Source organism: Diorhabda carinulata, chromosome X (assembly GCF_026250575.1).
Source record: "Diorhabda carinulata isolate Delta chromosome X, icDioCari1.1, whole genome shotgun sequence".
NCBI classification, from domain to species: Eukaryota; Metazoa; Arthropoda; class Insecta; order Coleoptera; family Chrysomelidae; genus Diorhabda; species Diorhabda carinulata.
This window is the reverse complement of record NC_079472.1, coordinates 33,623,018-33,638,562: the sequence shown is the minus strand read 5'-3', so window position 1 is coordinate 33,638,562 and position 15,545 is coordinate 33,623,018. Positions and strand designations below refer to the sequence as shown.

Genomic DNA, 15,545 nt, shown 5'->3' with positions numbered 1-15,545 from the left:
CATATCCACCGACCATCCAATAGTCCAAAGCATTCACGACATCTACCAAACTCTGATTATTCTTGATACAACAGTATCTTTCATCTGCCTTCCATCGCAAACTGGATTCACTGGAGAATCCTACTGAAATCCCAGTTCAGCTTGCCAACGATCTAAAGACTAATTTCAAAAACATCATTCAAAAATCCTGCCCCTAAACTTTTTGAATAGGAGAGATGCTGTGTGAATGAGAAAACTCCACATCAACCACACAAAACTTACCCAATGCTATTTGATGAAGAAAATCATATAGTTTCTTAAAGCCACCAAGCTGTATAAGAAAATATAAATAATTTACTTATTGTAATAGATTATTTAACAGTCCTTATTTAACTTATGTATCATATGATTTTTTTGTGTGCCAGTGACCAGCGCTGTCGAGGCACGTTAAACTGTAATAAAAAAAAGTATTTAACCTTACTAAAGTAGTAAACTTTGTTTAAAATAATGTCTTTCAAGAGATCTCTGCTGTGAAAATAATCAAAGATCTTACATGAACTCTTGGTTTTCAAATAATAATGTTGAGCTTTTTTTAATAAGAAATGTAATTTGAATAGCGTAATAGCCAATCTGTAAATCCATCACTGGGAATTTAGATAAAACGTGATTAGGGTAAACGTACAAGACTAAACGGACTCACAAACCACTTATTTTATAGACGTTCGACGCGGATGACCCAGGAGTAATTCAATTTTCTAATTAAAGTTTAGAGCTAGAGGGATCTAATAGCATAATTGGATATAAAGTTGGCAAATTTCACACAAAACTTCAATCTAATATATGTACTCAGTGTTGAGTACATTCTGATGATTCATCGATGTGTTTCTGTGTCTTACTAATTATAGTGTTATTGGTTTCTAAGCTTTCAAAATACGTCACATTGCGAATCTATTGATAAAATGCCTGCAGTACCAAATAATTTTAATTTTTATCAATAAAGCTTAATTTGCCCCCTAGCCCCCTTCAAAGTGATAACACATTTACTAAATATTTCTGTCGATAAAATAAACCAAATCAAAAATAAAGCTCATGATAAGCTCCTTCTATTCTTTTGGCTGCTATGACTCAAAAATCTAGGCAGCAGCAGTTTAATTTCAGCCTGATAATAGCTGCAAAAATTAGAAAAGCGTATAGAAGAGGACATTAGCCCCATTCTGTAATTGAGCCCTTTACAGCGTCTAGCTGCCGAACAAGTCTATTATAAAGTATCTGATTATTTCGTAGTCCTACAACATTGTGAATTATAAACGATAAAATATATTTTGCCCCCCGATTATACAAAATAGAAAAATTAAATGATATACCAAACTACAGTCCCCTCGTTTTTTGGTTCTAGAAAATCGAAGAGTCATCCGATTCCGATGATTTTTTTTAAATCTTCGTTTTTCGGTGGATTTATGAAAAAAATATGTTCATATATTTTTTTTGTTAATCAAAAAAACGAACATTTTTGGAAAAAAAATCGAAAAATGTTTGTTTATTCATTTTTTTATCTCTAACAGTGAACCTTAGTAAGATACCATTTTTTTAATGGTGAAAATTCTCAATTTTTCAAAGTTAACTTTTAATATTGTACACTTGATCACAATAAGTGGTTTTAAGAATGTTTTTGTTCGTATAACTTAAATGATTAATTAATAAAAAAGGTACAAACGATTATATGTAAGAAAAGGTCAATTTTAAGAGAAATTGTTATTATTTGTAATAAAATATAATATGATACAATAAAAAAATATAAGAACTTCATTTGATTATTTGGAAAAAAGTTATCAACAATTATACGTGAATTAGTGCATTTTCATGAACATTTAAAGCCCTGAAACCAATAAAAGTTTTTATAACGAAGATTTTTAAAAAAATCGGATGATTTTTCGATTTTCTGGTGCCAAAAAACGACAAGAGGGACGCGAACGTATAAAATTACCCAACCCTTAATTTATTTCACATCAAGACTTTTTCAAGTTTTATGAAATAAAATTATAACTTAAAATTCTTGTGTTTTTTTTTTAAAAATATCTTTTATTCTTATTTTTTTTAAACTAATAGCTGCAGAAACACCATCATTTATAATGTTTTTACCACCTCTAGCCAAGTCATTGATTGCCGAAAATAAAAACTCAATTTTAGGGTGATAAATCAGAAAGGGGTGGGCTGAGGAAAGGTTATAGGAAAGACTCATCTCGATTTCATACGAGCAATCACCTGAATTTTGTCGCACGAATTCAGAAACACTCTGTATATAAATTATTTATTTGAATGTATACGAAAATTTGTATAATGATAATGATCTGCGTTAGAACGAAACGGCTTAAACTTATTACAGTATATTTCTAACGAGTAAAAAGATTTGCAATACTATCACAATATGTAGACGAATCTATGCTTTAAATATGTAGAAATAAATTATTTATCCACTATTAAATAATATTCTATCTATTTACAATAGTCCTAGTTATTAAAATCAAATTATAGCTATAATACTTATAACTAATCGTTACATTTCACAATATTTTTGGTTATACTTCTTTTGACGTTCATATCGTCGGTTTCGAATCTTTGCTATCCTGAATACTACTACTAATAGTGTTAATATTCACTACGTGATTGTTGTGTTGCATATCTACTTCTTTTTGATTAACTTTTATAGTGTCATTTAAATTATAAGCGTTTAGGTTCATTTTCTTCAGTTTCTTTTTCATGAAAATGATTCTTAAATAGTAACATGGAAAAACTGCGCATTCACCGCCGGGCTCTTCGGCATCTATGTAAACTCCACGAACCAATAAGGAATTGGAACAACGACAAAGAAACAGTACGATCAGACTAACCCAATGGGTTATCCAACCACTCAGCTCTAAATTATCTGGAATAAAAAGTCTTATTAGTTGTTTGTGAATGTATGAATCGATTAAATTTCATATAAAACTAACACTGTCAAATACATTAGTTTTAATATTCATACAATGATTTTCGTTATTGGGTAAATAAGGAGAATAAGAAGATGTCCACTGTAAAAAATAAATAAATAAACCGAAAATAGTCACATAAACATTATTTAGAAAGTGCTTCGTTTCGTGAACAGATTCACTGCTTTTAAAAGTGGCCGTATGACCATGAATTAACCTCAATATTCAGATGATCAACTGAGACGTGGTTCCCTAGAAAGTGGTGCTACCATGTTCAATCGCAGTCACTAAGCACTCACACAAAAAATCATTTGGATGAGATCTGATCGGGATAACGAGAAAGCATTTCAAATTTTAGTGCGTAGGCATGACAGTACCGGGTACGTAATATTTTGTATGGTAGCTTACATATGATAATATGGCAATATGGCTGTCGCTATCGCTTAATGCTGATGAAAATCTCGCACCAAAAATTCAAATGAATGTTTGGATATACTATTAGTCATTATACGCAAGAAACAAAAATAAAATGGAAATCAAGAAACTTGCTATCAAGAAAGCAAAAACTGTTTTTTCACCCAATGAAGGTATGGCCACATGCGATTCTCACGGTGAAATTTTTTTTGATCAATCAGAAAAAGGAAAAACGATAACTGGCCATTATTATGTTGATTCTTTGATACGTTTTGATACCAAACTCAAGGTCACTAGATTATTTTGTTTTGGAGATCATTTGAAAATATCAACAAAAAAAGAACCGTTTACAAACAAAATATTACATGTTCGATAATTTCGTTGTAGAACGGGATTTTTGTAAAAATGGGTGTTCAATTGGACGATAGGATGACGTGTGATGATTGAATGACTAGTGGCATTCCCAATAGGTAAGTCTATAATCGAAACATCTTGTACGCTACTGATACATTTTTATATCTGATAGGTACATTTTCTAATTTACAACATTTTTTTCTTAATAATTATAATTTGTAACCTTAAGTGTTATATTAAACTGCGGTTATTTATTATTATGAATCGAAACGACAAGACTGTTTTAATTTGAAAAATGATTTACAATAAATATGAGATCGCAATGTAAAATAAGAAAAACTAACTACAAGGGTAGATGAACTGGACAAAGCTGTGGTAAAAAAAAACAAAGGTAAAAAGAAATTAGTAAAATTATTGAATAAGATTATGATTAAATACGATTATTTTGAAGTTTTATTGACCTGTTTATCTCGGTAAGTGGATCAATCAGTCATAGGTATTTAAATAGTTTGACACTTCATGGTATTAAAAATAATACAGAAGCTAATACAATGGATGACATGTTGATGTTTGATAAAAATCAATGTACTCGAATAGATGTGATATTTATCAGAAATTGAAGCTGTCCAATCAATTGAAGATATGAGTATTGAAGAGAAAAGACAAGTAAAAATTGATAAGATGGAATCGACATTCATCTCTTATCCATGTCTTGAGAGTTGATAATATTTTTTCCATGTAAAAAGCAAGCACAAGAGGGCAAATCCTTTTACACTCGAGCAGTTCGTATGGTGCCTGCACTTTTGCAAAGAAAGGAGTTCCGATAAATTCTCGCTCTTTGCCTCTGTCGAATAGGTCTTGTAAATACTGCTCTGGGTGGGATTATGTTAGATAGCTCGGAAGAGCATCTGCTGTGGTAGTATCAGTGAACTAAAGTCAAATCAGCGACATCTCTTCTATGGTTTAAGCTGTACAAGTTTTTGGTCAGCTCTGGATCGCCTATAAGTCGAATTGGTCTCTTCTGTATTGAGTCGAGAATCTTCAGGATATGTTTAAGAGCTGAGCTCCAAATGTGCGAGCTATACTCCAAAGATGGAGAAATTTGGGACTTGTAGTGGATTAGAAGTTGTTGTCCAAGCTGTTGTGAATTTCCCAACGTCAACCCCAACCCCAACAAGTGAACTTGCCGTGATGATGATATTCATGTCTAGACCATACCAAATTCTGAGCCGTAGTGCCAGCGTAATTTGTAAAAATATACAGCTTATTATTTAAATGGTTTACGCAAATCGTTTTATTAATTTTTGCTTCATTATAAATAGATTTGAAGCAACATATGTTACGAACATTCGATTTACAATTACTCAATCTTCGTACTACTTTCAAAGGCTGACAACATTATATAAATGCGGTATCATCTAGGATCGATGTAGTCCGTTCCAAAATCAGTTACAACAAAATAAAAATAAAAGGAATTATTCAAGGTACTTACCTGGTAAAAAATATATATTAAGAAGGTTCCAAATTCCTCGCCAAACATTAACAGTACCGAATAAAGCGAATAAAATGAATATATCTGCCACTAGTAATCTTGAAACACCAGTTAATCTTTCACATAAATATTTCATAGCTGGTTGTAATAAAAATGCTATCCCAACTGAAAAGTAACCCAGCACCTGCAATAATTTTTCTGTTAGTGAAAAATTAGAAAATGTAGTTATAGAAGAAGCAGTTGAAGATTTTCGTAAGGATATAGATGGTGCAAAATGATTTATAAAAGAAGTAAAGATCCATTTCAAAAGATATATCTTTTGGAATGCTCTCATAAAATTTATGAATTGTTTCATCTTGCGTCGTGAAATGTCTACCGGGTGAATATTTATGTTAAAGAATAACCAGAAATCGCACATGGCTAAATCAGACGAATAGGGTGGATGTTCATAGTTTGTTTGCTCCAAAATACGCATTATGATTTCATTTTGACGTATATATTGGTATGATGATTGAATATTGAATGATGAATATAATTAAATTGCTAAGAAATGTCATCACTTGTAAATATTCTCTATTTCTTATTTCTTTGTAGATCGAAAGCTTTTCGAATAAGCCTCGTTTATGCTTTCAATAAAACTTGGCCGAAATACTTGTAAAGCAAAATAATTGAGACTATTTACAGTGTCTATTTCCTAAATTTCAAATTGACGAAATTGTCCTGTATATAACTTTAAAAAAGTAATTTTCAAATTTATTATAATCATATTATTAGTGAAACGAGTTCATAATCAGAAAATTAGAAAAACATAGGCGTTGTTTACATTTTTATAATGTTAATAACACACATTACCCTCCATTTTTTCAGTTCAGTTGAAACAATTCATAACATTTTAACGTAGGCAGAACGGGGACTTATATTGTTTATATGTATTTTTGAGAGGAATAACACAATTGAAGAAACGTTCGACAAAATGAACAAATCTCAATCGAATCCCGAATTTTACTCTACAAGTTACGGAATAACTAACTCGTCCTTGTGAAATTTTTATAAATACTAGTAAACAAAAAAGAAAGATACGCTCAATATTTTTGTTGCAGCGACAACAAACACGGCAAAGTTTCCCTCTCCAGATTGGGTTGAAAACAACAACCGGGCACCGTCATCTAAGACGGCAATTCCATACATCGCGGAATCACACTGGTGCATGAAAGTTAAAGAAATTGCAGACCACGTCCTTGATAAGTACTCAAAAAACATGCGAGGTTCAAACACACATTAAAAGGTTCAAGCCAAGGTGCTTGATTAGCCTTTCAGAGGATATCAACCTTTGGTAGTTATAAGTGGGACACGACGAGCAATGGTTCTTAGCTATGAACTAAGAAGACAACAAACAAAGTATGCTAGAATTCAAGAACAGAAGTATAGAAGACAATATAAGAGGATGGACCTAGAATTACCTGGCCCAACAAAGAGAACATAAAAAATTTGGAAAAAAATTCCTTTATTTGTTAACGTAATCTCTTTTTAGCTCCATACACTTTTCCCAGCGATGTTCAATAAGTTCGATACCCTTTTTTAAAATAAGAAACGTCAAGCTCCTCAAAATAGCCATAAACTGCCGACATCACCTCTTCAATCTTCGACCACCTCATTTTTTCATGCCTGAGAACAGAAAATAATCCGAAGGAGTTAAATCTAACGAATACGATGCAAGAGGAAGAAATTCGCATTCAATAATTTTATCAATTGTAAACGGATGTGCGAACTGATGCATTGTCTTGTTGAAGCAACACTTTCTTCTTAGCCAAATGCAGCCGTTTTTGCTCGATTTCTTAGCTCAAACGTTGCAATAATGTTGACACTCGCCGTCGATAGTTTTCCCTTTTTCAATATAGCCAATGAAAATTATACCACGCGCATCCCAAAAAACTGACATGACCTGGCCTGCAGACGGAACGGTCTTTAGTCACGTTTTCTCCTTGGTTATGGAACGGCTTTATTTCTGTGACAGATTACCAAACACCCGATGCTAACATGTTCACGACGTTGTTTTTGTTCCATTATGATCAAACGTGGCACCCATCTTACGCACAGCTTTTTTATGTCCACATTTTCAGTTAATATGCGATTTAATGCACTTTTTGAAATGTCTACTATGTCTGCTAACTCGCGCACTTTCAGTCAACGATCGTCCAGTACCGCTTTGTGGATTTTCTTTAACATTTCTGGAGTCGTTACCTCATTTGATCCACCATGACGATGCTGGTCTTGGCAGGTCGTATGGACTCGATTAAATTCAATATTTTACTGTAAATAATGAAGGAGCAGTCTCACCCAGCTTAGAATCTAATTAATCTTCTATATTGGTTGGACTAATGCCTTTCAAATAAAATTATTATACCACATAACGATGACCAATTTTTCCATGTTTACAAATTCACTTAAAAGTTCACTATTGATGACTGTCAAACGAATACTAAGCAACGTGACGTCTTCAAACTTGAAATATATGCTGTATAGATTGTGTACTTTCTAATACAGTGGCTTTTTCGAACAACTACCTCCATCTATAGGTCAGGTCAGGTACTTCTGGGACTATCCTCGTATGAATCTGAAGCTTAATGGATCTCAAGGTGAGAATAAAACATCTAGGTACTAAAACTATTTTAAAAGTTGATCTACGAATAAATAAATGATGAAACAAAATAAGTTTTTCAGTACTCTATTATGACATAGTAATTTAGAAAAACTTTGTTTTATAACAGGTCTGAAGATATATCTCTCTCTTTAGTTATTAGCTTGTTAATAGCAGTTACATATTTCTTGTGTAAGTTAGTTCTAAAATAAACAATGTCCTTACCAAACTGCTCCAGTTTGAAAACAGGTAATCATCTGGAAAAAGAAATACGTCTACCAGTAACCAAACTCCTCTCCATACAAATACAACTAAAGTTCCCACTATCACAATGGAAAATAGACAGTCTAATATATACAATGAGGTTCTCTCTCCCATCTGAAACAAATATTGTTCGTAAATATAACTTTTTATAAAAATTCATGTAATCTATTATTTGTCATTGAAACTACTGACAACAATTATACTATTTGTAGGAACATGAACGATCTTTGATTGTAATAAATTCTATGTGAACAAGTTCTATGAAAAGACTGTTTATAATGTTGTTTTAGTAATCTAACATCTTCGAGTTTTGACAAAAAATCAATTTTTCAATGGAAAATTGATTTCGAAGCGAAAAAAAAGTTTATTTTGCAACATAATCATCTCCACACTTTAAAAACTGCAATAGGTGTATATTTAGATCAAAATCAAATACCAGGAGAAAGTTCTAGTCTAGTCCGATACAATTTTGAGAGAAAATTATAGCCATGCAGTTCGATAGTCGAGCAGCCATAGCAGCGATCAATTCATGTATAATAAAGACGAACTTGATCATGAATGTCTAGAAGCACTATATGGATCAAGCAAACAAAACACTGTTCTCCTAATATAAAGGAGAAATAAAAAGCAAATAACCCAAAGCAACAAACTAAATCCTTTTTCATTCGGTTCACGGAACGTAACTATTTGCGATATTGATTTAAAATTTTCATTCACGTCAAGTTCTTTAGTGAAACGCATTTATTGATTTCAGTTGAAATTCGTTAAACATTTCTTCAACTTTTTTATAAGTTTTTCGTTATACCTCGACTGTAAGGAAACAAGTGATTTGAGTTTGGATACGTATATTAAATAGAATATAGAAGTCGTAGTCATTAAGGCTAGTGATCAAATCACCATGACAAATGTGTAAAAACATGTTGACCGATTTTCTTCGGGATCTCTTTGATCTTATGTATTGAGGTATAATACAATTTTCTAGCCCATAATCAAAGTCAGTAAAGTAATATTAGTTGCTTTCCATTTTACCAAGCACTTTATGCACGAAGCCCATGGACTTGACACTCGTGAGCTTGACACACAAGAATTTGATGGAGCAAACATCGGTGAGTTTTGTTCCAAGTGTCAAATTTTAAAACATACCACAAATTATTTAGTTATGGCCGTTTACAAAATACAAGATACTTGTTTACTTGAATACAATATACTATATTTTATACTATAGATAACCTTATTATGCACTTTCTTCTTCAGTTTGTGTTAAAGAGCAATTTTGAAGCTCACGAATCCCAAACGTTCTGGTGTTTTAGAAACAAGGGGAAAACGCAACTGTGTTCTACGCACATATCTTAAAAACTACAATTTGGAACAGAAGCATTGGCTCACCACGCATGTTTTCGATTGGATGCTCAAATTGGATAGCATTGGTGTATATTACACTTTGTACGTTACATTTTAGTACACAAATCGATAAAAGCAGCTCAAAAATATAGACTAGGTACTTTAATTTGTAATTGTAATATTTTTAGTTCACAGTATGTCAATCGAAATTTGTCGCCCGCTTGAGCCTACTCAGCTTGCTGGTAAACCCATCACTAGATGGATGAACCAAGTACCAAGCTTACCAAGTTGTGGAAGCTTCGGTTACAAAAGTGTACTGATGGAAGTGATTATTTCAAACATAAATAAAATCATTTTCCAAAACTGTTTATTTGTATCTCAAAATATATATCGTCATATATATAATCGCCAAAAGCTTAATACAATTTTTGTTATTACATTATTGAAAAATTAAATCAAATTCAATGCGTTTGTTCGCCCTTACAAATCCCGATGGCATTATTTTCATTAGCACGTGGTTATTATTAACTTAATTGACATGTTTATTAACATCATCCGCTGTTATTCATCAGGAATAAAATCTCGTTAATTTCAGTTAGATTCAATAGTGGAACCAACATTTTTTTACTTAATGATGTATTTTTATATATAGAGTGAATTATATGTATGGAATGCCTCAATTATCTCGGAAACGGCTTGTACTATTTTTATAAAGTTTTGTGATACGTCCGGAATTATGGTGGTATTTACATTGTTTTTCAATCTTTCCCTTTTCTAGAAAAATGATGAGCTTTGTTATTTCTAATGGATCACCTAGTATAATTTTCGCTTTTCGAAATCCTTAAAAATACTTATTATTTTTCAAATAATATTCTCTATATCTAAATGACATAATTTCGGAATAATAGCTAATAAAATACTACAAATTTGACGTTTCAATAAATTATTATTCTTGAAGTTTATTGAAAGTCACAATGGGTCGTTTATCTGAAAAAGAATCGAGAAAAAACGTGTAATATCTTTAATAATTTATATCCTAACCGAAATCTACTATCAGTAAATTAGTAAATCAATTTAACGAAACCGGTTCAGTAAAATATTTATCCAAATCAAGGAGCAGAAAAATTGCATCAAACCGATCAAAATTTTTTAAGCAATGTTATGTTTTGCGATGAGATCACTTTTTGTATTATTGGAAACGTAAATAGGCATAATTGTAGATACTGGTCACGTAACAATCCTCGTTGGATGCGTGAATCCCACACCCAATATCCCTGAATATATGGGCTGGAATAATAGGCGACAAAATAATTGGTCCCTTTTTCATTGAGGGTAACATAAATGGTTCAGCGTATTTAGATTTATTGAAAAATAGTATTATATCTGAGCTGCCTTGGATAATTCAAAATCCAAGTATTTTCAATTACATTAAAAAAACTCCATTATTAGAAATTTTCAGATAATTACAATATTTGGCCCCACCCCACTATGCGTGTATGGTGAGACAATACCTAAATAATGTGTTTCCGTGAAGATGGATTGGAAGACGTGGTTTAAAAGATAGGATTACCACAGAGATAAGAAGAATTGAGCAGTCAGGGATGTTGCAAAGTGTATTGCAAAGTTTTAAGACATTTTGAGCAACATTTTGAGCATCTGCTGCAATCGCCTTCACTGTACTTTTTCTAAAAATTTCACTTCACCAGTTTCGTTAAACTTTTTACTAACTCACTGACACTAAACCTTGTTACGAGATTTGTATTAGCACATCAATTATTAAATTATTAAATATTAAATATTCAAATTAAACGAGTTTATCAAATCGTAGCCATCTAAATGTACAATATTTATCATAACTTTGGTGGAGATACCGTAAATGTAGCTATAACTCACTTTATTATTTTTCCGGAAAAAGCAAAGATCTGACAACAGTGTAGATACCACCATAATACCGGCCGTATCACGGAAATTTCTAAAAATCGTACAAGTCATTTTTGGGATAATTGAGGCGTTCCATCCATAAAACTCACTCTATTTATCAACATTCAGCGTGTCGTAATGTTATAATATGTTATGAACATATTAAGAAACTTATTGGGAAAATATTTGATAGCTAACTTTATCACAAGATTTAAATATTTTCATAAAACCTGCCGTTAGATTTATAAATTAATTGTGAAATAGAGGATTATGCATAAAGGTCTATAAAACCAAAAATTCTTTCGTTTGGGATAATTTCAAAAAAAAATGTGGACAGTACATATTTTCAGAATATGAGGCTTGAGGAGACTTGAATCATTTCAATAAAAATATGAAGAAAATCCCTTAAAAATGGTAAAATAATCTTGATAACAGGATACATCGAATAACTAGTTATGTATACAAAAAAAACCGTATACCGTATGTTTTTCATTCATTTACATGGACTGATAGGATTTGATCCAATCTAAGTTTTCGAACTGCACCAGTATATCGAATCGGTAACATTTTTTTCCCCAAATTCGGGACTTTTTTGATATTTGTGTGAAGTTTGAGCGTCAAATTTCATGTTTGTCATCAATTTTTCTACGTTTCAAAAAGTTTTTATGGCGATATTGATGTTGGAAATTCAATGCGACAATTTTTTACATTTATTCCCAAAGAATGGTTTTACGAGATATCTAAAAGTTTTGGGTAAAAACACGCTGGTCTATACTTCGAATATTGAGACTTTTTTGTTGTATGATTCTCATTTAATAAATAAATTGAATATTGGCAACATCTATATTTTCCAAAAAATCGTTAAGAAAATTCTAAAATCAAATCAGTTTAATTGAAAATACTATTAACGAAAATGCTAATTTTGTCATCAAATACGAGAAGAAATGAAATTTCAGGTTAATCAATATTAGTAAATTTCTGATTAGAAAATTCCTTCTGAACAGAGAAACCAAAAAAAGTAGATGGTAAAATCATCAAGATTATTATTAAAAAAAACAATTGATATTATTATTATTATCATTCATTGAGATGAAAGTTCTTATAGGATATTATAAATTGGTATCGGAGTTTCAACACTCACCGTTCTAAACATAGTGGCAACTTCAAAATATCCTTGAACATCATCACAAACAATAACGAATGGTGGAGCAATAACGTTTCTCAACCCCCTCATCGATAAAAGGGCCACAATTCCCACACCGGTAGTAGCACATATCGACATTACATCCGTTTTATAGGGAATATCCAGAAGCTCCCACGGACCCCTCCAGCCGTTAACACAAGTAAATCCAAAGCATAGAGTATACAATCTGGACAGTACGTAATATAACACCCTGTTTTTATCCGGATGTAGTTTTTCTTCGAAAAATTTTTGAAAACAAGTAAAAACACCGTGTCCTATCAATCCTATTATAACAGAAATTAGTCCACTTTGAGAGGGGGAGAAATCGGCTAAGTAAATGTCCATTAATAACCACACACCCCTCCAGTAGCCAACCACGCAAGGGCATATAACGAATAAGGAGAACGACAAATCCAAAATAGTTAATATGTTGTAGTACGAAGTGTTGTACCCGTTAATGACTGTACCGGGTAACCCCGCCGTACTACCCCTCATTTTACCGAACCGACAAATCACATTTGTATATTAAACGTCTTCTAACGAGGACATTTCGATTTGGCGATTTTTTTACACTAACTTATCAACAATATTCGTTCTAAGGTCGCCCTAAGTTAGAACGTTAGTGGGGGAGTAACACGTGATGTCAACATTAAATGGGCTCTTCTGTATTACTAGGAAGTATTTTTTGTATTTGACGATTCGTTTTGTTAAAATTTAATGTAAAATTCATGAATGGTCATTGATGTGTATTATATACAGATAAACTACTAGCAATTACAGTTAACAATGCATTAAATGGTTAATAACAACCACAGAGGAAATCGCTTATGACCAAATTGTTTAATTTTCTTGGATTGCTAGTTGAATTCGTCCTCATTTTAAAGTTTTAGCTTAGGCGCAATTTTGCCAGATAAATTGTTTTCGGAATCGCTCCATAGAACGAGAAAATTACGGATATTATAGCGAATAGTCATTAAATAAACAATCATTTATTATTTGATTCAATTAAAAAAAAAACTTCTGTAATGATAAAATGAGTTTGGAATATAATTAACCATCGAAAAATAAAGTTCTGCTATAGCAGAAAGAACCAAAAATTAAGTAAAAATAAAACTAACAGAAAAATCGGTTGCCCACAGCAGCATCCCATTGTTGAAATAATTATATTATATAATAATAATAATTAAAAGATTTTTATCAGCTTTAGTTTCGGCTATGTAGGTATAAAATAGAAAAAAATCGATGTGTAGAAGAACTTCACTAAAAAAATGGGCTATAAAAAGCTTTGTTTTAGAGCCCTTCTCTGTTTCATCTTACCCAATGCTCTTGCTCTTCAGCTCTATTGTCTCAAAGACATATAAAACGCACACTACAAAAATAACATTTCGTGATTTTAGCCAAATAGTAGGTGTTTTACCAAACCAAATTTAAAAACACTACCACTTCTCCATACCTTAGACAAATACAATTGGGACACCAAGACTTTTCATTTCACCCAAAATACTCAAAATAGGTAAGTTTCACCAACTCTTATGCAACTTTTCTACAATCTTTGATTACGAGGATGTATTGATATCTAGTTAGCCTAGACCAGTTCCATGCATAAACAAAATATTGCGTAACCATAGCAACGAACGATAACTTATTAGAAGTGTCAGTGTAAAGTTTCACGTCAAAAAAGTGAACCATAGTTACGCAATAAATTGAAAGAAAAAAAATGTCCACCGAAATTGTGAAAATCGAAAAATTGGAGTATCGAGCCATCATCAAGTAAGCAGATTCACGAAGATATGCTCAATACCCTTGGTGATCAATGTCCTTCGTATGCGACCCTGAAAAATTGGACTGCAAGCTTCAAAACAGATAAATTTTCCATTGAAGATGACCGATCGGGAAGGCCAGTTTTTGTGTCAGTCCTCGAAAATATCGATGACATGATTTAACCATACCATCGAATTGGGCTAAAACGGATATCTGAAGCACTGAATATTTCATTCGAACGCGTTCATCATATAGTTCACGTCAATTTGGACATGAGAAAAATTGCTGCAAAAAGGATCCCCGAATATTGGATTGTTGACCAAAAGCGTGCAAGGGTAGAAGCATCGCGTTCGATCCTTGTTCGATTTGAAAACGATGTAGACTTCTTAAACCGAATAGTTACTATGGATGAGACTTGGGTAAATTTCTACAATCCAAAAAAAAAGCAACAAACGATGGAATGGCGACACCCTGGTTCTCCAAGACCTAATAGGTGGATAAGAGTAGAACAATAACTAGAGATTACTATTCGACATTACTGACCACTCTACGAGAAAAACGTAAAGATAAAAGGTGCGGAAAACTTTCCAAAGGTGTTTTGTTTTTGCAGTACAACGCCCCATCACACAAATCTCATGTTGCTATGGAAAAAATTCGAGATTTACGTTTTGAATTACTAGAACACCCCCCTTATTCACCAGATTTGGCCCCGTCCGACTATCATCTCTCTCCTCAACTGAAAAAAAGTCGATAAGGTTGTAAATTTTCTCCCAACGAGGAGGTAATAAAAGCTGTGGAGGTCTGGTTTGCAGCGCAAGAAGAAACGTTTTTTTTAAAGGTCTAGAGACGTTACAAGTTCGTTGTAATAAATATATTCAATTAAAAGGAGAATATATTGAGTAATAAAATATTTTGACATTGAAATTTTGTTTGGTTCTATAGTAGGCTAAGAATTTTTCAATATATCCTCGTTCATATTATTTGCTGGATCTTTTTGTGCTTTGAAAACAAAGTAACTCGAGCTGTTTAAAAAATGTTGACGAAAAGTGAAATGTTATAAACTAATGTTATATTTACTATTCATACTCCTGAATCGTCACGAAAGTGTTTAGATAGCTTGTTTGCTCAGGCTTTAATTACATGGTTTTGTTATCGTACAAAGGTTGGAGGAATTTCAAACCTGTGGGATTCCTAATCCTCATACATGGACACGGATCAGCACAACGTGATCGT

General features: G+C 32.3%; 1 protein-coding gene across 1 annotated transcript; it reads right to left on the bottom strand.

Annotated features, from left to right (window-relative positions):
• Positions 1 to 2,273: 2,273 nt before the first annotated feature.
• LOC130901540 (uncharacterized) lies at positions 2,274 to 13,274 on the bottom strand. Its single transcript, XM_057812993.1, has 4 exons — positions 12,510 to 13,274; positions 8,069 to 8,221; positions 5,206 to 5,389; positions 2,274 to 2,902 (listed from the first exon to the last, which is right to left on the bottom strand). The coding sequence occupies exons 1-4, from the start codon at positions 13,044 to 13,046 to the stop codon at positions 2,574 to 2,576; spliced, it is 1,203 nt and encodes a 400-aa protein (XP_057668976.1). The 5' UTR covers positions 13,047 to 13,274; the 3' UTR covers positions 2,274 to 2,573.
• Between the last annotated feature and the right edge of the window lie 2,271 nt (positions 13,275 to 15,545).

Coding starts and splice junctions, on each gene's coding strand:
- LOC130901540 (XM_057812993.1), bottom strand. CDS start 13,046: ATGAGGGGTAGTACGGCGGGGTTACCCGGTACAGTCATTAACGGGTAC. Junction 8,222..12,509: donor TTGCCACTATGTTTAGAACG/GTGAGTGTTGAA, acceptor TATTTGTTTCAG/ATGGGAGAGAGAACCTCATT. Junction 5,390..8,068: donor TTTCAAACTGGAGCAGTTTG/GTAAGGACATTG, acceptor AAATTATTGCAG/GTGCTGGGTTACTTTTCAGT.